The following is a 24,040-nucleotide window of genomic DNA, read 5'->3' on the forward strand; positions in this document are numbered from 1 at the left end:
ATATCTAAGTAACCAATCACCTTACCTCTCTGGATATAATCTTGGCAGTAGGGACATCACATTGGTCAGACAATGCAACAAAATCACCAAATGATGACATACGATCAGCTCCTAAAAATAGATTTTTTTAAATAAATATAAATGGGTATCTATAATTTCTGAGTTATAACGTCATCAGCTGGTTCCCGTAAATTGGAGGTTGATTCCTAGCTTCTGCAATTCATAGAAAACTACAATTCATTTCTGTAGTTGACATGTGGTGGAGCTATTTCTTAAACCATCTTCACATAAATCCACATGATTTTGTCAAGCTGATTTCAGATATCACCAGTAGAGTTGTAATGGTCAGTATAAATAAAGAATTGTATGTTTACCTCTAGCCCTAGCATATGCAGAAGCTAATGGTGTTAGTTGTGGTAACATGTCATCTACCATACATAGTTTGGCCTGGTCTTCATTTAGATCAACACCCACGGCAGCACCTATCAAAAGTACAGCAAAGATATGATGAATTACAATCATGTAGTATTGAAGCAATGGCTTTAATTCTTTTATTGCATGAGGCACCTAGTGATGCGACACCAAGTGATTCAATATCGAATGATGTGACACCAAGTGATGCTGCAAACGTGATAAGTCACCATGCAATGTAGCACCATATGATGCAACACCAGTTGATGCGACACCAGTTGATGCGACACCAGTTGATGAGACACCAGTTGATGAGACACCAGTTGATGGGACACCAGTTGATGCGACACCAGTTGATGCGACACCAGTTGATGAGACACCAGTTGATGTGACACCAGTTGATGTGACACCAGTTGATGCGACACCAGTTGATGCGACACCAGTTGATGCGACACCAGTTGATGCGACACCAGTTGATGCGACACCAGTTGATGCGACACCAGTTGATGAGACACCAGTTGATGCGACACCAGTTGATGCGACACCAGTTGATACTACACCAGTTGATGAGACACCAGTTGATGCGACACCAGTTGATGAGACACCAGTTGATGTGACACCAGTTGATGCGACACCAGTTGATGCGACACCAGTTGATGAGACACCAGTTGATACTACACCAGTTGATGAGACACCAGTTGATGCGACACCAGTTGATGGGACACCAGTTGATGCGACACCAAGTGATGAGACACCAGTTGATGTGACACCAGTTGATGTGACACCAGTTGATGCGACACCAGTTGATGCGACACCAGTTGATGCGACACCAGTTGATGCGACACCAGTTGATGCGACACCAGTTGATGAGACACCAGTTGATGTGACACCAGTTGATGTGACACCAGTTGATGCGACACCAGTTGATGCGACACCAGTTGATGCGACACCAGTTGATGCGACACCAGTTGATGCGACACCAGTTGATGCGACACCAGTTGATGAGACACCAGTTGATGCGACACCAGTTGATGCGACACCAGTTGATACTACACCAGTTGATGAGACACCAGTTGATGCGACACCAGTTGATGTGACACCAGTTGATGAGACACCAGTTGATGCGACACCAGTTGATGCGACACCAGTTGATACTACACCAGTTGATGAGACACCAGTTGATGAGACACCAGTTGATGTGACACCAGTTGATGCGACACCAGTTGATGCGACACCAGTTGATGAGACACCAGTTGATGAGACACCAGTTGATGCGACACCAGTTGATGAGACACCAGTTGATGAGACACCAGTTGATGTGACACCAGTTGATGCGACACCAGTTGATGCGACACCAGTTGATGCGACACCAGTTGATGCGACACCAAGTGATCCAATATCAATGATGTGGCACTGAATGATGCAGCGCCAGTAGGTTGAGGGCGGTCTTCAATTCAAGTACTCACCTGCTGGGCTGACATGTTTAAAAGATGCAGCAGCTGGTAGGTTCAGGGCAGTCTTCAGCTCTCGTACTAACTGCCATGAATTGAAAGCGTCACACAGATTAATAAATCCAGGAGAACCATTGAGGACTTTGACCGGTAGTTGTGGTAGTGTAGTGTATAACTGTGCTGGCTTTTGATGAGGATTCATTCCATATCGTAGCGGTAACTGAGACACACCCTGACTGTATTCCTTTCGAAAATAATTTGAAATAGCGCCATCATACTCTGCTGTGTGGTTGAATGCCTAGAAATGAATGATAGAATGCAGTAAAAGAATAAATGCACTTACAATAAAAATTAAAATGGCATTACTTAGTTAAAGTTTTGTAACATCTCAGTTTGTAGTCATTGGTCTATGTAACAGTCAAAGTCACCATCTTTGTTCATCTGAGACCCATATTTAGTGCATGCGTAGCACAGCGACCAGCGTCCTTTAAGATTATTTCATGTGACATTCTATCACAGTTTACATCAAAAACTACAACATATCAGATGATTGAACTCTGGTCACTGAAATTATTGTGATGGGAACAATCTACGGTATCTGTCAGTGAACACAACCACTTTATTGCCATCATACATACATATCCCATATTATTGACTGAGTTGATACCAACCTTGACAGCAAGCATTTTCCTTGTATCTGCTGTTGTGTCATGAGTTTCTGAACTTGACATTTCATCTGCAATTCTAGAAAAAATGTTTAATCAGAATAAATAAACTTATTAATACAAGTCATGTTTTATAGGTCTAAGGTCGTATGGCACATCAGTAAAAATTCCTCCTGGTATTTGGCATAATGTAAAATACCTTATTTTTGTTGAAATAGATTTTGGCTATTTTGTTTACAATTTATTTTCACTGTTCTATGATGTAATGATTGTAAAATATCGAAAAGAACGTTCTTGCTGGATTTTATTTTCATTGATTCATCCTCCTTTTAGCAACAATGGCGAAAATTAATTTTGTTCTTTTTTCTTTATTTTGTTTCTTGTCGGTAGTCTTAGCTTTTTGATTCTTTACAAATGCCTATGTATGTATTTCACTATGCAAGTGGATTCAACAATATCGCCCTCTATGTTGCTTGGTAACAACGCTATTTATAGATTATGCAAATAAAGCTGTTCTGTACATGGCCGCCATTTTTTGAATTGTTGTTGAAATGTTGTCTGCTGGTACTTTTCTTTCAAATAAACAGCAGCCTGTCTTTTTATTCATGTCATTTTTGCAATTTTATTTTTGCATCTATTTATTTTATAGTGTGTATTATTACCTGTTGTAGTCATTTGGATCACATACTACTGTCACTCTGCCATGATTCTTGGCTGCAGCTCTGAGTAATGTAACTCCACCTACAATAAACATTACAAATATTACAGAAAGACGATACAGGTGACCTTTACCCACCCATTTCAAGTACACTTGCCCATTTCAAGTACACCCGCCCATTTCAAGTACACCCGCCCATTTCAAGTACACCCGCCCATTTCAAGTACACCCGCCCATTTCAAGCACACCCGCCCATTTCAAGCACACCCGCCCATTTCAAGCACACCTGCCCATTTCAAGCACACCCATCAATTTCAAGTACACTCGCTCATTTCAAGTACACCCGCCCATCCCAAGTACACCCGCCCATCCCAAGTACACCCGCCCATCCCAAGTACACCCGCCCATCCCAAGTACACCCGCCCATCCCAAGTACACCCGCCCATCCCAAGTACACCCGCCCATCCCAAGTACACCCGCCCATCCCAAGTACACCCGCCCATCCCAAGTACACCCGCCCATCCCAAGTACACCCGTCCATTTCATGTACACCCGTCCATTTCATGTACACCCGTCCATTTCATGTACACCCGTCCATTTCATGTACACCCGTCCATTTCATGTACACCCGTCCATTTCATGTACACCCGCCCATTTCATGTACACCCGCCCATTTCAAGTACACCTACCCATTTCAAGTATACCCAACCATTTCAAGTACACTTGCCCATTTCAAGTATATCCACCCATTTCAATTACACCCACCCATCTTCACCCATGCATTGACTAACACACTCATCAAGGTAGTATATATCCACAAGTTGCCAACAAAAGTAAGGTATATCTAACTATGAATTGTACAGCCTAACTATGAATTGTATGACATGTATATTCCCATATATTGCCTAGTGTACATGTACCTACCTAAGTAAGGTATGCCTAGTATACCCATTTATGCCTAGTAGACCCACCTATTGCCACCATGACATGTATATTCCCATATATTGCCTAGTGTACATGTACCTACCCAAGTAAGGTATGCCTAGTATACCCATCTATGCTTAGTATACCCACCTATTGCCACCATGACATGTATATTACCATATATTGCCTAGTGTACATGTACCTACCCAAGTAAGGTATGCCTAGTATACCCATCTATTGCCACCATGACATGTATATTCCCATATATTGCCTCGTGTAAATGTACCTACCTAAGTAAGGTATGCCTAGTATACCCACCTATTGCCACCATGACATGTATATTACCATATATTGCCTAGTGTACATGTACCTACCCAGGTAAGGTATGCCTAGTATACCCATCTATGCATAGTATACCCACCTATTGCCACCATGACATGTATATTACCATATATTGCCTAGTGTACATGTACCTACCCAGGTAAGGTATGCCTAGTATACCCATCTATGCCTAGTATACCCACCTATTGCCACCATGACATGTATATTACCATATATTGCCTAGTGTACATGTACCTACCCAGGTAAGGTATGCCTAGTATACCCATCTATGCATAGTATACCCACCTATTGCCACCATGACATGTATATTACCATATATTGCCTAGTGTACATGTACCTACCCAGGTAAGGTATGCCTAGTATACCCATCTATGCCTAGTATACCCACCTATTGCCACCATGACATGTATAATCTCATATTGCCTAGTGTACATGTACCTACCCAGGTAAGATATGCCTAGTATACCCATCAATGCCTAGTATACCCACCTATTGCCACCATGACATGTATATTCCCATATATTGCCTTGTGTACATGTACCTACCCAGGTAAGGTATGCCTAGTATACCCACCTATTGCCACAATGACTTGTATATACCCAAATATTGCCTAGTGTTCATGAACCTACCCAGTTAAGGTATGCCTAGTATACCCATCTATGCCTAGTATACCCATCTATTGCCACCATGACTTGTATATTACCATATATTGCCTAGTGTACATGTACCTACTCAAGTAAGGTATGCCTAGCATACCCACCTATTGCCATCATGACATGTATATTCCCAAATATTGCCTGGTGTACATGTACCTACCCAGGTAAGGTATGCCCAGTATACCCATCTATGCCTAGTATACCCACCTATTGCCACCATGACATGTAAATTCCCAAATATTGCCTAGTGTACATGTACCTACCCAGGTAAGGTATGCCTAGTATACCCATCTATGCCTAGTATACCCACCTATTGCCACCATGACATGTATATTACCATATATTGCCTAGTGTACATGTACCTGCCCAGGTAAGGTATGCCTAGTATACCCATCTATGCATAGTATACCCACCTATTGCCACCATGACATGTATATTACCATATATTGCCTAGTGTACATGTACCTACCCAGGTAAGGTATGCCTAGTATACCCATCTATGCCTAGTATACCCACCTATTGCCACCATGACATGTATATTCCCAAATATTGCCTAGTGTACATGTACCTACCCAAGTAAGGTATGCCTAGTATACCCATCTATTCCTAGTATACCCACCTATTGCCACAATGACTTGTATATACCCAAATATTGCCTAGTGTTCATGAACCTACCCAGGTAAGGTATGCCTAGTATACCCACCTATTGCCACAATGACTTGTATATACCCAAATATTGCCTAGTGTTCATGAACCTACCCAGTTAAGGTATGCCTAGTATACCCATCTATGCCTAGTATACCCATCTATTGCCACCATGACTTGTATATTACCATATATTGCCTAGTGTACATGTACCTACTCAAGTAAGGTATGCCTAGCATACCCACCTATTGCCATCATGACATGTATATTCCCAAATATTGCCTGGTGTACATGTACCTACCCAGGTAAGGTATGCCCAGTATACCCATCTATGCCTAGTATACCCACCTATTGCCACCATGGCATGTAAATTCCCAAATATTGCCTAGTGTACATGTACCTACCCAGGTAAGGTATGCCTAGTATACCCATCTATGCCTAGTATACCCACCTATTGCCACCATGACTTGTATATTCCCATATATTGCCTAGTGTACATGTACCTACCCAAGTAAGGTATGCCTAGTATACCCATCTATGCCTAGTATACCCACCTATTGCCACCATGACATGTATATTCCCATATATTGCCTAGTGTACATGTACCTATCCAGGTAAGGAATGCCTAGTATACCCATCTATGCCTAGTATACCCACCTATTGCCACCATGACATGTAAATTCCCAAATATTGCCTAGTGTACATGTACCTACCCAGGTAAGGTATGCCTAGTATACCCATCTATTGCCACCATGACTTGTATATTCCCATATATTGCCTAGTGTACATGTACCTACCCAGGTAAGGTATGCCTAGTATACCCATCTATGCCTAGTATACCCACCTATTGCCACCATGACATGTAAATTCCCAAATATTGCCTAGTGTACATGTACCTACCCAGGTAAGGTATGCCTAGTATACCCATCTATGCCTAGTATACCCACCTATTGCCACCATGACATGTATTTTCCCATATATTGCCTAGTGTACATGTACCTACCCAGGTAAGGTATGCCTAGTATACCCATTTATTGCCACCATGACTTGTATATTCCCATATATTGCCTAGTGTACATGTACCTACCCAGGTAAGGTATGCCTAGTATACCCATCTATGCCTAGTATACCCACCTATTGCCACCATGACATGTATATTCCCATATATTGCCTAGTGTACATGTACCTACCCAGGTAAGGTATGCCTAGTATACCCATCTATTGCCACCATGACTTGTATATTCCCATATATTGCCTAGTGTACATGTACCTACCCAGGTAAGGTATGCCTAGTATACCCATCTATGCCTAGTATACCCACCTATTGCCACCATGACATGTATATTCCCAAATATTGCCTAGTGTACATGTACCTACCCAGGTAAGGTATGCCTAGTATACCCATCTATGCCTAGTATACCCATCTATTGCCACCATGACATGTATATTCCCAAATATTGCCTAGTGTACATGTACCTATCCAGGTAAGGAATGCCTAGTATACCCATCTATTGCCACCATGACTTGTATATTCCCATATATTGCCTAGTGTACATGTACCTACCCAAGTAAGGTATGCCTAGTATACCCATCTATGCCTAGCATACCCACCTATTGCCATCATGACATGTATATTCCCAAATATTGCCTGGTGTACATGTACCTACCCAGGTAAGGTATGCCTAGTATACCCATCTATGCCTAGTATACCAACCTATTGCCACGATGACATGTAAATTCCCAAATATTGCCTAGTGTACATGTACCTATCCAGGTAAGGAATGCCTAGTATACCCATCTATGCCTAGTATACCCATCTATTGCCACCATGACTTGTATATACCCAACTATTGCACCAATGTTACATCAACCAATTGCCTAATATACCCACCTATGACTTGTATACCAACTACCACCTAGTATACCAACTACTGCCCAGAGATTTTTTAAACAAAGGAACAGAGGCACCCCTCATGCCATGGCAGTGTTCTCCCCAGAATTTAAACCACTGTGGCGGCCTAATTTGCATATAATTTGCATATCATTTACATAATAATAGAAATTGGCCAAAGCACATTTACACCCACACAATAAACAACATATATTTAAAAAACAAAGTGGCAGATAATTATTTGCTTCACACAGTGTTATAAACACTTATTTTGGGTACTTTTGTAATATTAAATATTAATTAATTGTTTTTTGGAGTCAAAATATTACGTTTCACAATTTAGAAGAGTTTAATTTAAAAATGAAATATTCTCAAAATGCAAATGCTGCAGACTAAGAAGAAACAAATAAATTGTAAAAGGTTAAATGAAACTCATTTGAAACGTTTGAGCCAGGATTATGTTCACCACTTTCATGATCTTATTTAATACAAAATTCTCCTTCAAAAAATCGACCATGTAGTTATTTGGCGGATTGTTGGTTATTATTCCGACCATCAGCTTCTAACGTTTACATTTAAAGTAAATGAACGAACAAATAACACTTCCAAACGATCAAATTTACAACGTGACATAACTTACTTCGCGATGTTATACACTGGTTATACCAATAATTCCTCTTACTCGGTCATGATGCCATGCAAAAATTAAATACTTTTTTTTTTATATGAAAAAAACGTAAAATTTGATCTAGTTTTAACGGGAGAAATTATTTTTGATCACTCGATCACTTCGGTGAAAAACACAGACCGCCATGATAGTTATGACGCATTAGTTGACCGCCATGTGTCCTTTGACCCGGTGGGTCAAATACGCCATTTACCAATCAGAATGCCGCATGGTAATGCCGGTAGAACCCGAAGTTTTCCGAATGATCGTGATCATAACAATTACATTGCGGAAGTAAAGCGATGTCGTAGCACGATGTGTTGGTATGAATTTCAGATGAAAACTGCATGATGGTTTTCGAAAGAGGTGATTAGAAATTTTTAAAAGGTAAAAAAAGTCTTGAAAGAAGAGTTTTTACATAATTCACGATGATAACAGTTCAAATGTATTTTACCCAATCACGCAATAAACACGTTTACGGTTTTTTTCTTTCTTGAGTAGCGTAAACTGATCGTGAATTCCGCTTTTCCCATGTTACATCGAGGTGGAATTGATTTTGAATGAATTTTAGCTTTCAATCTAAAGACTGCGTCTATCGTCAGAAAGTATTTACCTACAAACAAAAAGGTGCTAATTTTACAAAATTGACTTGTATTGTTCAAAGCCGCTACCACATCGCGGGACTATGTCTATTGTTTACAAGTTATTATCCACGACTGGCAGGATGCGTGTCGGTCGATACGTAAGTATAATAACAATATGACAATAGTCGGAAGCATTTCCATGGTGGTCGCTAATTTTGAGTGCCGATCAGGCCGACCAGCGTGACGAGATCCCCCAATGAAAAAAAAAGCACTGTGGCGGTCTTGCTAATCACCGTGGCGGTGTCAGACCGGTGTGGTGGCAAATCGAAGCACAGTGGCGAGACCGCCACGCTGTTTACATCCTGGGGAGAACACTGAAGTATACCCACACATGCCATTTATATACCCATATTTATATACATTTACATTGCCTAGTATACCTACCCATGTGAAGTATACCCACACATGCCATTTATATACCCATATTTATATACATTTACATTGCCTAGTATACCCACCCATGTGAAGTATACCCACACATGCCATTTATATACCCATATTTATATACATTTACACTGCCTAGTATACCTACCCATGTGAAGTATACCCACACATGCCATTTATATACCCATATTTATATACATTTATATTGCCTAGTATACCCACCCATGTGAGGTATACCCACACATGCCATTTATATACCCATATTTATATACATTTACATTGCCTAGTATACCCACCCATGTGAAGTATACCCACACATGCCATTTATATACCCATATGTATATACATTTACATTGCCTAGTATACCCACCCATGTGAGGTATACCCACACATGCCATTTATATACCCATATGTATATACATTTACATTGCCTAGTATACCCACCCATGTGAGGTATACCCACACATGCCATTTATATACCCATATTTATATACATTTATATTGCCTAGTATACCCACCCATGTGAGGTATACCCACACATGCCATTTATATACCCATATTTATATACATTTACATTGCCTAGTATACCCACCCATGTGAAGTATACCCACACATGCCATATACCCATATTTATATACATTTACATTGCCTAATATATCCACCCGTGTGAAGTATACCCACACATGCCATTTATATACCCATATTTATATACATTTACATTGCCTAGTATACCCACCCATGTGAAGTATACCCACACATGCCATTTATATACCCATGTTTATATACATTTACATTGCCTAGTATACCCACCCATGTGAGGTATACCCACACATGCCATTTATATACCCATATTTATATACATTTACATTGCCTTGTATACCGAGTCATATTAGCTAAACTACCATCACTTCTTTACTTACCAATATCAATTTGTTCCACAGCTTCTGCTACAGTCACACTTTCTTTTGATACAGTGTTTACAAATGGATACAAATTACAAGCAATCAACCTACAGGTAAACAGCATAATGGTAATGAGACAAATAGATATTTATAATATTTAACAGTCAACGCTCAAATCAAATTGTGAATGAGAGCAAATAAAAAGGTGTTCTGTAATTGGTTAGCTGGTAGGTATGAAGGATTGAATGAGCAATGAGAGCAAATAGAAAGGTGTTCTGTAATTGGTTAGCTGGTAGGTATGAAGGATTGACGGACCAATGAGATGCATTTTTGTATAAGCGTTTGGTATTCTGTCATAACTTACTTGATGTATTTAAAATCTTGTTTTTCCATGTCAGCACGGTCACTTTCTGAATTACGTGCCAAAATGCCTGCAAAAACATAACACACAAGTCATTGAAAATGACACAGTCCCCGTTAAGTTCTCTTTGTGCTCGTCATATTAAAGCGGAGAGCGTGTCCTTAAAACTTGAGTTCCAAGTGGCGTATACAACAGATTGTTTATTTACATCAAAACACGTGTTTTGTGTCATAGTAATATGGCCAAAATAAAAACTGCCATTATTCAGCCATCTTTGATCTGATTATGAAACACACTGATATGTATGATGTATGTGCCAAATACGAATGAAAATGATACATAAATTGTGGAAATATAGTAGTAAGGCCAAAAAGTCAGATGGCTGTCAATCTGCCATCCTTGACAAGATTTTGAAACAAATTGTCATGGACATGCATCCTAACCTGTATAAAGTACATGTATGTGCCAAATTTGAATGAAAACTGACAGAGCACGTCCAAGATACCGCATAAAAAAACAAAAACAAGATGCCTGCCAGTCGACCATCTTTGATCCAATTGCAAAATAAATCGTCATGAACATGTATCCTAACATGTATAATCTATGTACCAAGTTTGAATGACAACTGACAAAGCATGTCCAAAATATAACATTTTCAAAAAACAAGATGGCTGCCAGTCGGCCATTTTGAATCGAATCGCTAAACCACTGCATGTGCATATGTCCCACATAAGGTACTAGGCACATGCAAAGAATGAATGGAATCGGTCCACAGGATTCTGAAATATGACGTTGGATAGACTGACGCACGGACAGACGGACACACGGACGGTCGGATGGACAGACTCAGGAACTTGAAACAAATTGTCATGGACATGCATCCTAACCTGTATAAAGTACATGTATGTGCCAAATTTGAATGAAAACTGACAGAGCACGTCCAAGATACCGCATAAAAAAACAAAAACAAGATGCCTGCCAGTCGACCATCTTTGATCCAATTGCAAAATAAATCGTCATGAACATGTATCCTAACATGTATAATCTATGTACCAAGTTTGAATGACAACTGACAAAGCATGTCCAAAATATAACATTTTCAAAAAACAAGATGGCTGCCAGTCGGCCATTTTGAATCGAATCGCTAAACCACTGCATGTGCATATGTCCCACATAAGGTACTAGGCACATGCAAAGAATGAATGGAATCGGTCCACAGGATTCTGAAATATGACGTTGGATAGACTGACGCACGGACAGACGGACACACGGACGGTCGGATGGACAGACTCAGGAACTCACGGATGGTCGGGGACATGTATCCTAACATGTATGATCTATGTACTAAATTTGAATGAAAACTGACAAAGCATGTCCAAAATACGACATTTTCAAAAAACAAGATGGCTGCCAGTCGGCCATCTTTGATCCGATTGTTAAATAAATCATCATGGACATGTATCCTAACATGTATAATCTATGTACCAAGTTTGAATGACAACTGACAAAGCATGTCCAAAATACAACATTTTCAAAAAAAAAGATGGCTACCAGTCGGCCATTTTGAATCGAATCGCTAAACCACTGCATGTGCATATGTCCCACATAAAGTACGAGGCACATGCAAAGAATGAACGGAATCGGTCCAAAAGATTCTGAGATATGACTCCGGACGGACGCACGGACACACGGACGGACGGAGACCGAATTATAAGTCCCCTGTTTTCGGACTTCGTCCGAACGGGGACTAATAATAATCTAAGAACAGAACATAAATAATGAGAAATTTTACATTCCATGTTAACTAAAGCCAATAGTGTTCTCTGATTTCTACATGTGTTATGCCATCAAAATTTAAACTATGAATATTAATGAGGTTATTTGAATACAACAAAGCACATTTATCGACCAACACACAGCAGAGGTCGTTGCGAGTCAGTACTGCTCCAGTCCATACCTTGCAGAATGATTTTTTTGTTTGTACTAATAAATGTAATTTACTAAACAAGCAGCCTATCGGCTGAGATAGCTCCGCTGTTAGCAATGCACATTTCAATTAAAGAACTGAAGACATCATTAGAAAATGAACAATATGTACATGTAGTATCTATATATGTAATATCAAAGCAATTGAACTTTTGGTTTTTATAAAATATAAAAATAAAATATAACTTTTTACCAAAAATTACGAAAATATTCACCAAAATTAGAGAATTGAAGATATCATCACAAAATGAACAAATCTGAGAGAGGTCCACATGTAGTACCTATATATGTAATATCAAAGCAATCGGACATACAGTTCTTAACAAGAAGTCGAAAATATCACTTTTTACCAAAAGTGACAAAAATATTCACCAAAATTAAAGAATCAAAGATATCATCACGAAATGAACAAATCTGAGAAAGGTCTACATGTAGTATCTATATATGTAATATCAAAGCAATTGAACTATTGGTTTTTAACAAGAAGTCGAAAATATCACTTTTTACCAAAAATTACAAAAATATTCACCAAAATTAGAGAATTGAAGATATCATCACGAAATGAACAAATCTGAAAGAGGTCCACATGTAGTACCTATATATGTAATATCAAAGCAATCGGACTTACAGTTTTTAACAAGAAGTCGAAAATATTACTTTTACCAAAAATATTCACCAAAATTAGAGAATTGAAGATATCAACATGAAATGAACAAATATGAGAGAGGTCTACCCAAGGTACATATACACCAAGTATCAAAGCATTCAGGCATGTAGTTTTCAAGAAGAAGTCGAAAAAGTAAAACATTGACACGGAAGACAAGGGACAATCACTCATATGATAAGCTCCAGCTCAACAAAGTCGACAGCGGAGCTAAAGATGATAGCAAAAAATGCTGATGAAAATTGTTTTTCTATGTATGAACATTTGTGATCAGTGACAGGATTATGGTTTTATTACGAGTTACATGTATACATTTCTGTGTTCAATGTAAACACAGGAAAGTGTTCTAATGTGACATAACATATTTAATATTGGTGATGTGGTTTACATGTATACATTTCTGTGTCCAATGTAAACACAGCAAAGTGTTCTAATGTGACATAACATATTTAATATTGGTGATGTGGTTTACATGTATACATTTCTGTGTCCAATGTAAACACAGGAAAGTGTTCTAATGTGACATAACATATTTAATATTGGTGATGTGGTTTACATGTATACATTTCTGTGTCCAATGTAAACACAGGAAAGTGTTCTAATGTGACATAACATATTTAATATTGGTGATGTGGTTTACCCCATAATCACCTGACATTTGAGTACAACACACAGACATCACAACAACAGCTGCTGTTTTCCGTTATCACAAAATCTAATGAAATTATCATTTACTGTCACACCTCCATGTACAGCTGGATGCAACGTCTTAACTCTACCTCCCAACATTTCAGGTGCACCAGTTACATCAGACACATCACTAATACAAGAACAAGAAATAAAATGAAAAATTATTATTATTGAGCGGGTATGTAACTTTATTGCGTGTACAACAGTCATTAGAGTATCTAGGAAAGTGTCTGGGGATGTTGCGAAGTCACTCATTGATTGTCTACCAGGTGCGGAAGTTTGGGGTATTTAATATCTCGCATCCGCTGTAAACATTTTTTTATGAGATTCTCATTACAATTTTTGTTCTGTTGATTGTGAAAGTTAAAACTAAATTCCCTAAAGTCTCAACTTATAATGCATGTCAGTCAGTGTTCTCCACAAGGGGTTTCAATTTTTACAGCCGCCTCGTTACTCTCATCACTCGTCCACCAACGTACATCCAGCTGAAATTATTTGTAAAAAGCTTGCATTGTTCTTCCCAAGCCTAAACAAAAGAGTAGTTGCCCAACCCTTTATTTTGCTATTGTTTCAAGAGTCCAAACATAAACACTGATCACTGGAAGTCTGCAAGCAGTTATCAAGTGTATTCATGACAATGTGTCAATCACCTGAATTCATTGTCACCCGACACTGTTGCCACTTATTGCTCACAATAAATACGCAACTACAGTGGTTTCAATTTACAGCTGTATTTATAATAATCGTCTTCCGATCATGAAAGAAGGAAGTAAATACGAACGAAATGTATATACACGGAAATAAACAAATATACTAGCAGACTGCATGTAAACTCGAACAAAAATTTAAATTCTAGGCATATTTACAATGTTCATTCGATTTTTCATTCAAACTGATGACCTTTTGACCTACCCCATTCAGCAACCGTCGGCCACCCACCGCTGTTGGCGCTGTAACAATTTGGTATCCAAGTTGCATAGGGGAACAGCGCATTCTGGGTGTACTGAATTCGAAAAGCGGTAAAAAACATCAAACATGGCTGCCGGATTAGTTTACCACGAGTATTTGTAATTTAATGCATATTTTAGTTATCTATTCCACATACTTTTTTCAATTTAACGATTTTTTATGTCGAATCTTTCGAGAACATCGCAGATTCTTTTATTTTGCCGATAGCTAGCATTTTTTCTTGAATTCCAAAACAACATGTGAAAACGCAACGTATTGTGACCGTACATGCGAAAATCTATCGTACCTTACCGTATCGTATCGTATCATACTGATGATACAATTAAAAATGTTATGGGTTTTGTTTCGAAAAATCATCCGTTTTGGCTTTGGGGACAAATCACCTCGTATATTTTCTACATTATAACTCAATTATGTTTTGTACTTGCTCTTCGTTACTCGAATTGCATTTCATGAACGCAGAATAATTTGAAAATGTATAAATCACTGATTTCAAACTTTTTGCATTTCGTATATATTGATAATGACAAATCTGTTTGTATTTCAAAAGATTGTAACATGTTTTAATTAAATTAAAAAAAGAATAGTAAATAATTTAGTGTGCATTGCAGTTCCTGACATAAATGCTAGAATGTTGTATGTAAATGATATGCAAATCAATATGCTAATTTATGCTAATTAGACCACCTACCAGCTATTTTGGATTGTGGAGAACACTGTCAGTATTTTAGAATGTGACAAGATATTATTTTGTCAAAAAATAAGACATCACCTGATTGGAATACCAGCATCTCTGATGGCTTTCGCTGTACCACCGGATCCAATCAACTTTAGTCCCAGGTTGTGCAGCTTCTCAGCAAACGACACCAATCCTGTCTTGTCAGACACACTCAGTAAAGCTATAAATAGAAAGTATTTGTGTCATATTATTATAACACGATATTGATTAGTAGAAATGTGCAGAGGTGTCCATGGCAACAGTACATGTACCTCATAATGTAATGATCTAGTTAAACAATAATGACACCCCCCTCCAACAGCAAATAGAAAATGAAGAGCACTTCCTTCTTAAAAGCGGTCTTTATAAAAAGGAACGAAATGAGCTTCTCAAAAACTTTTTGACAAATTAAAAATAGTTGCAATACTAAACAATGGTAGTACAAAATTGGTTTCTCAAATTGCTAAGTACATACGTGATTGTTTTAAAATCTGAGAGAACAACTTGAAAAAAGTACTACCAGCTGCCTCAATATCAATAAAAACATTTACTTTAATTTATTATATTATATTAATAACTTTGTTTTCTACTCTTTTTAATTTCATTTAATTTTTTCATTGCTATACTTTATTGTAATTTATAATCAAAGTCCCATAGAGGATATGACAACAATAAAGATTATTATTACAACATACAATACTGTTTTTACTCTATTAATACCACATGTGTAGAGGTGTGTCTACCATGGTCAATCACTAGGAATGAATCAAAGTCAGATTTTAACAATCCAGCATAAAATACAATAAATACAATTTTTTTGGCTTTTGGAACACGTATAGATGATCATCTAATAAAGTAAAAATTAGGAATTAGTGAAAGGGATTGGTTTTGTAATGGTTTAAAATTGGAACATTGTTAAAATTTATTTTAAATATTTACCAGTATGATTACAAATACTTTCAATCCATGACAGTGTTTGATTGGGCAGTCGATGACTGAATGTAATCAATGTCTACTCTACAACGTGATGGGAATCCTGATATACACTAAACTAGTCACAGTCCACAGGTAATTCTATGCACGCTGCTAAAAGCTACTGTTTCAATACACGTACCAGTAGATATTCACAATTTTGGAAATTCATAGAAATATGCACCCCATTCTACATCGTACTATTCAACAACAATGTCTTGTATTATTCATTCATTCTCTGGCTGATATCCCAATACTAGACAATAGCGACGGTGACGCTTGACATACAGCCACGGTTACTTTGGCAATCCACGATTCTGAAAACACAACACACATGGCATTTGCGGCGAACACGCCACCAAAAAAATCGCCATGTGAAAACACATTTCAACGATCCATTTTACATTTAAAAGTCGTGTAGCCTCGAAGGAATTAGAAACGATACGAAATAGACGTGAGAAACACGGCCAATACAAAACTCACCCATTTCAACCGCCGCCATTTTCTCGTCTGGTGATTGACCGGAAACACGTGGGTGAATTGAGGTCATGCCTGAGGTCATGAGATGTGAGGGGTTCTCCATTTACCGGGTTTTAAAACCTGTGTGGGCTGGGATTTTTGTTAATAAATAAATTTCGGAGGGAGAAAATAAACAAATAGCAATTTCCATGACAACAACATAATGAACAACGAATGAAAATGTTGTTAATCATATGTGAAAACATTGTAAATACCAAATTCCTCCAACACTTCCTATGGCGCGGTATCCATGCCGAAATTAACGACCATAATATGGCGCGGTATCCATGCCAAAATTAACGTCCATAATATGGCGCGGTATCCATGCCAAAATTAACGTCCATAATATGGCGCGGTATCCGTGCCAAAATTAACGTCCATAATATGGCGCGGTATTCATGCTAGAATTAACGTCCATAATATGGCGCGGTATCCATGTCAAAATTAACGTCCATAATATGGCGCGGTATCCATGTCAGAATTAATGTCCATAATATGGCGCGGTATCCATGCCAAAATTAACGTCCATAATATGGCGCGGTATCCATGCCAAAATTAACGTCCATATTATGGCGCGGTATCCATGCCAAAATTAACGTCCATAATATGGCGCGGTATCCATGCCAAAATTAACGCCCATAATTTGGCGCAGTATCCATGCCAAAATTAACGTCCATAATATGGCGCGGTATCCATGCCAAAATTAACGTCCATAATATGGCGCGGTATCCATGCCAAAATTAACGTCCATAATATGGCGCGGTATCCATGCTAAAATTAACGTCCATAATATGGCGCGGTATCCATGCCAAAATTAACGTCCATAATATGGCGCGGTATCCATGCCAAAATTAACGTCCATAATTTGGCGCGGTATCCATGCCAAAATTAACGTCCATAATATGGCGCGGTATCCATGCCAAAATTAACGTCCATAATATGGCGCGGTATCCATGCCAAAATTAACGTCCATAATATGGCGCGGTATCCATGCTAAAATTAACGTCCATAATATGGCGCGGTATCCATGCTAAAATTAACGTCCATAATATGGCGCGGTATCCATGCTAAAATTAACGTCCTATATTATTATATTTTGTAATATCGATTCCTACATGGGACCATTTTTATCCCTAAGTGCGATGATTTCGATTCCTATATGCGACCATTTTTATCCTAAATGCGATGATTTCCATTCCTACATGCGACAATTTTTATCCTAAATGCGATGATTTCCATTCCTACATGCGACCATTTTTATCCCCGGGTCTAAGTGCAATGATTTCGATTCCTACATGCGACCATTTTTATCCCTAAGTGCGATGATTTCGATTCCTACATGCGACCATTTTTATCCCTAAGTGCGATGATTTCGATTCCTATATGCGACCATTTTTATCCTAAATGCGATGATTTCCATTCCTACATGCGATCACTGAATTTGAGCATCTCGCATTTGAGGGATTCGTTGTAGCTTGCCTAGGGGGTACTGTACGTAATCAATAAACACATTTTAGAAGGATTTTTTTGGCTGTGACTTCTTCTCTTTTTACCTCCTTGCACGGTCACAGTGATTTGGTCGAGATTATAATGTTTCTGGCAGAATTATTCTATGTGTTTTTTCTCCCTGTGGAATTATGAGCTTTTTTTTCAATACTTTGTGACAGGGTAGGGGCACTTAAACCAACTCACCCGAATACCAACTCGATTTAGTATTCGACGTAAAAAAAATACCGGTGTTGTCGATTTCGATCTAGGCTATCGGTGTTGTCCATTTCAACATAAAAAAATTACCGGTATTGTCGATTTCAATCTCGGGTATCGGTGTTGTCTATTTCTACATAAAAATTCCAGTGCTGTCGATTTTAACATGAAAAAATACCGGCGTTGTAGATTTCGATCCAGGGTATCGGGGTTGTCAATTTCAACATGGAAAGTGCTGATGGTGATTTTGATCTTGTGGATCATTTTCATACATTTTCCTTACTGAACGTAAGCACCTCACTCTCCCATTGTTTCCAGTCTTGGGATAGAGGGACTGTGGTACATGTGAGCTTTAAGCTTATTTTCAATGCAGATTTAATAATACACTTTTTGGAAGCGTGTTCTTGGTTCTCTACAGCTCTTCTGACACCAGAGGTGGGAATGGATGTGCGGGAAGAGAAATAAAATTGTGGGAATATTAACAAATCACAATAACGCAGTATTACACGACTGTTCTTGCTTTATTCAATAAGTGGACACTTGGGGCGCTATCGTCACGGTATTGCTAGATTCTAAATCGTGTAAATCAATAAATCCAGGTTTTCAGTACAAGTAACAAATTCTGCTTTCACTTTTTAATATATTGTTTTTCTAATGCACCGCAAACTAGATCAACATCCCCCTTATTTTTAATGTCTTCCGCTTGATGATAAGAATGTGGTTGATGTGGTCCGTTCTAAATCCAGCAGAAATTTCCGCTGTTATGTTTTCTATTATAACTATAGAAACTTTTTATTATAAAAACCCTACTAGTAGTGGGTATTTTTTATCAAATATAATTTAGTTTATTTTTTTACTAACATTTTTAAAATACCAGCAAATAAAATAAAATATTTAAATACAAACATTAACTAAATTATATTTGATGAAAAAAACTAAATAGTATCTTATTACAAACACTGAGATTGGAGACGGACCCTGGTATCGATGTTGAAAAGTGTAAGTATATTTATTATCACCTGTACGTAAAGGAACACGATGTACGATTTCGATCAAATGTCTTGGTTCTTCAAAACTGCAATTCAGTAGCACGTCACATACGATATCATAGCAGTTTTCATTGTTGGTTTCCTTCAGACCTCAATACCTCAGACAACTATTAGTTGCCTGTGTCAAAACTGAACATTATAACTTCTAGAAAATAGTCTCAGACATTTTCCTACCTTTACCTCCAATTAACAAAGTAGTGCCGACAACAACAACATTCTTTTTTTAATTCCTCAACTCATCATTCGTCATTTTAAGCGAGTGTTCAGAGTCAGTTCCGCACTGACCCACAATTCACTGCTCACTTTATTATCAGGTGAAATGGCGAATAAATTTGGATAGAATCGACTTTGGGACAATTCGACCGTCCACTATGTGTTTCCTTCATCATATTGCAAGGAGAGTGAGTGAATCAAGTGGATTTTCCTCGCAATTCAAAATGCAATATTTTCAATCCAATGACAACCGCATTATATAAATATAGTATGTAGTTGTACAAGGAATATTATCGAGTATAGTTTTACGTTGAACCAGGTCAGACGTTTCAGTGAGCGTAGAATATGTTCGTAGAATACAGAACCCTTTCTAGCTCAATGGATCTATGGTTAAACTGAGTCATAAAAAATAAAGCTTATGGACTCTTAACTAAGATTATTGGATTAATCTAAGGTGTGTGAAAAACATGGATATCTGGTGTGGATACAGTGGCGGATCCAGGGGGAGCAGGGGGCCATGCCCCCCAAACGCATGACGATTCATATCATCTGGATTACGCATACATGTAGCTTCTCTGTGATTTACGCTCCGTAATTTTAAGCGAAGCTTGCCCCCCCCCCCAATACATTTTGCTGGATCCGCCACTGTGTGGATGAGTTCTAGAAATAGGCAATATTGTTGTTGTGTTGTTGACGTTCAACGAAACATGACGTAAGTCTCAAAAAAATATAAGGACAATATTATCGATTTAAAGTGAAGTGAATGAGGTTTCTGTCAGTGATGTACAGCGAACAATCAGTATTCTTCGGACTGTCAGGTTGTCACCCCGGTGGCATCATGGTAAATTCACCAAAGATATTCGGTATAGCGGTATATTTCCTATTATGACTAATACTAAACTAAACACGTTTTTTTCTGAGACTGTTTGATGTTAAGTGTCGACTGTGGTCTCGTCACACTAAATTACGTATCCATGGTTTCGAGGGCACCCAAATTCCAGAGATATACTTGACATACTTAAAACAAATCCATGACAAAACACAGTTTGTCCTTTGTCAACAGTAAATGAAGTAAATTGAGATTTGTTTTAATTTACGAAACATTCCAAGATGAATTGTAAAAATTACATTATGATGGGAAATGCGTCCGTGTCCTGTTCTCTGTTTTAAATTACCACAGGGTCACTAAGAAAATCTAGAGATCCAGATGATTTGCTGCTGAGTTGCGAATTCCTGTTTGCATGGTTGCTACGTTACTAATTGTGCTCTCAGTACAGAAAGATATGTCGATTTTATAAACGGTTGTCCAGTAGCGCAATGCAGAATAACATTTTCTGAACAAATGAAACTGCCTGCTGATCGGAAGTGAATGTACATGGATTCGAGCCCCATTCGTGGCCATGATAGAGAATTCACAGTTTCCCTGACTTCATTCAGAATAACCGAAGAGAGTAACTAAAGTCCGAAGAGTATGTTTGTGTGTAGAATTATATAGAAGATATTCGAGTGGATAGAGATAACGGAGGCGAGATAACAGTGGCTTGAAGAATTAACGAGGTTTATTATACTAACATAACACAGCATCTGACAAGTACACGGAAAATTTCTCAATTTATAGGGGAATGGTGCATTTTTAAATTTAGGCAGGAAGGGGATATATTACATGTTTGTGATAGGTCAATAAGGAGGGTATATGATTGGCTAAAATACATGCGTTGTGATAGACTGAATCTTTCGTATGCAGAATCCAAAAGTTGCATTGAGCTCGAGTGCTTATAATGATTCCCGATAGTTTGTTCGCTAGATCACGTGACCGGCTAACAAGGAAGATACATGCCAGATAAACAGTGTCAATATTACGATATGAATTTTAATTACATATATATTTTTTCAGAGCGTGAATCGTATCTTATTTATATATAAACATATCTTTCATATGTTATGCTATCGGAATAGGCAAACAAAAATTGTAAAGCAGTCTGTACCAAGTTTTGAATATCATGTTTACCGTCGATAAAATATGACGTCATTTATTTACACAGAATGGCCGGATATCACAAGTATTGTTACGCTGAACACAGGACCGAAAAAGAAATGAATCTATAACACCTAAAGCCAGTGAGTGTGTTCGGTGTATGAATCAGAATCAATCAGAACGATGTGTTCAGGAAATTAATATGCTGATATAATTATACGCAGATTACGCTGATACACGGGACTCTATGGCGAACCATGGAGGTAGAATGGGCTAACAAAAAAAACGCAATTAGAAATAGGTTTTGATTTAAAAAAAGGCAAAGTTAATTGTTAACTGGTTTTAAATCAGGGGGGAAGCTTGAGGGTGACTCCTCAACCCAAAGGTCTCATTTGCATATTTATATTTACCTGTTTCTTACTTAGGTCTCATTTGCCTTTTTGTATAAACTATTAGTACCATGTATAGGGCTAGTTAACTTAAAGGTCACTTTTGCATATTTGAGAGGGGTGACCAATCATTCGGCGACTGCCTATGGATTAACGGAGGTGGCGCTTCGCGCCGTTATTTAAGCATGGGTTTTAACACTCTTAATTCAGTGTTCCTGCACTGCCTGCCTTTGCTGCCAATTTACCTCACCTGCTGCTGCTGCCGGTTTTCCCACCCTTGCCCACCCCTTTTTTGTAATTTTTGTTTTTTCCTAGGGTTGGGGCTGGCGATTCCAAGTTTTTTACTTAGACTTGTTTTTTGCTCTTGTATGTTTGAAACATGTTATGTTTTTATTGCAATATTTGTGCTTGTACCTTATCAAGGTTATGCTTTTCACAATTGTTTTCATGATTTTACCAGTTCCGTAGTTTTTGCTTTAATCTTATCTATTTTGTTATTTTCTATTCATTTGAATTTAGCTTGCTTTGAATTTTGTTTTTCCAGGGGGATATAGTCTTTAGTTCTGGTTTGACTTATCATTTACCTGCTTTTAGATTTAGGATGAACACTTAGTTTGTAGAAATAAACTACCCCCTACTGGACCCAAGACACTGTTGTGTACGAGTATTTTGTTTTGTTTGTGAGGGTGTTTTGCTCTGCTCTGGCGTTGCGCCCTCTGGCGGTGAACCATGATTTAAATCAATATAATGAAATATTGTGATGAAAACGGTATTTTCATGGATCTTAATTTATCGCACGCATGAAGGCATACATAGCCATATTAAAATAATTATAGTTCATTTTTATTCTAACACTGAACTTTCAAAATCGAATCGAAATAGCTTATTACTTGCTCACGCAACTGCACAAAAAACAAAAATGAAACTGTAACTTCAAACCCAACTTTGATATGCACAGGTACAGTTTCGCTGGTTCCCGGCGTCCTTTGCGAATGGCAGGTAGGACGCAGGTAACTAGTAATCGCCATATTGTTCCATTTGGGCCGGTTTTCCGGCCGGAAGGAACGCGACTGGGTGACGTAATTTGAAAACATTCCAAGTTCCGTTTTGCGTAAACGTGTCTGTAATGCTACAATAAAGCCATGCTCATACAGTATGTATACTGCCTGCTTAGATTTACAGATTTGATATGTTCTGTGCAAATTTATAACAAAAGAAACAATTCTTTTTATTCGCCCAACTTTCGAAAGCAAAAGGAAACCCCTGAACGGCCACGAGCGTAAGCGCTGACGTCAGGTAACTAAGGGAAATGGAACAAGCAACGAGAAAGTGGTGTACCAATCAGAATGCCGGAACCGTTACTAGTTACCGGCTTCTTGTGGCTTGGTACGCCATGACACCTGAGGCGGGAACCAGCCAAAGGTACAGTTTGTATGACATAACGCCCTCTTGTGGTACTGTTATGCAAATACTGTATGATTTTTAATAATGAGTACTTTATATAATTAATTGTTTCACTCACGAACAAAGCTTGTAAATTCATAGTTTTGTAATTTATGGCGTATTGTGCGTAATCATGTGAACGTGTGAA

General features: G+C 38.2%; 1 protein-coding gene across 3 annotated transcripts in view; it reads right to left on the minus strand.

Moving 5' to 3' along the window:
• The window catches only part of LOC102804390 (bifunctional purine biosynthesis protein ATIC-like), a 57,270-nt gene extending 40,139 nt beyond the window's left edge, over positions 1 to 17,131 (minus strand). For all 3 annotated transcript variants that reach the window (XM_085494586.1, XM_085494584.1, XM_085494585.1), the window contains exons 1-10: positions 17,084 to 17,131; positions 15,683 to 15,809; positions 13,995 to 14,071; positions 10,605 to 10,671; positions 10,259 to 10,347; positions 3,190 to 3,268; positions 2,534 to 2,606; positions 1,878 to 2,160; positions 375 to 482; positions 26 to 111 (exon numbers count right to left, since the gene is read on the minus strand). In XM_085494586.1, coding sequence (XP_085350712.1) covers positions 26 to 111; positions 375 to 482; positions 1,878 to 2,160; positions 2,534 to 2,606; positions 3,190 to 3,268; positions 10,259 to 10,347; positions 10,605 to 10,671; positions 13,995 to 14,071; positions 15,683 to 15,809; positions 17,084 to 17,102 — 1,008 coding nt within the window. In that variant the 5' untranslated portion in view covers positions 17,103 to 17,131. The remainder of the gene's footprint in view (positions 1 to 25; positions 112 to 374; positions 483 to 1,877; positions 2,161 to 2,533; positions 2,607 to 3,189; positions 3,269 to 10,258; positions 10,348 to 10,604; positions 10,672 to 13,994; positions 14,072 to 15,682; positions 15,810 to 17,083) is intronic.
• Positions 17,132 to 24,040: the final 6,909 nt, after the last annotated feature.

The sequence above is a fragment of the Saccoglossus kowalevskii genome, chromosome 20 (genome assembly GCF_978046115.1).
Source record: "Saccoglossus kowalevskii chromosome 20, keSacKowa6.1, whole genome shotgun sequence".
NCBI classification, from domain to species: domain Eukaryota; kingdom Metazoa; phylum Hemichordata; class Enteropneusta; family Harrimaniidae; genus Saccoglossus; species Saccoglossus kowalevskii.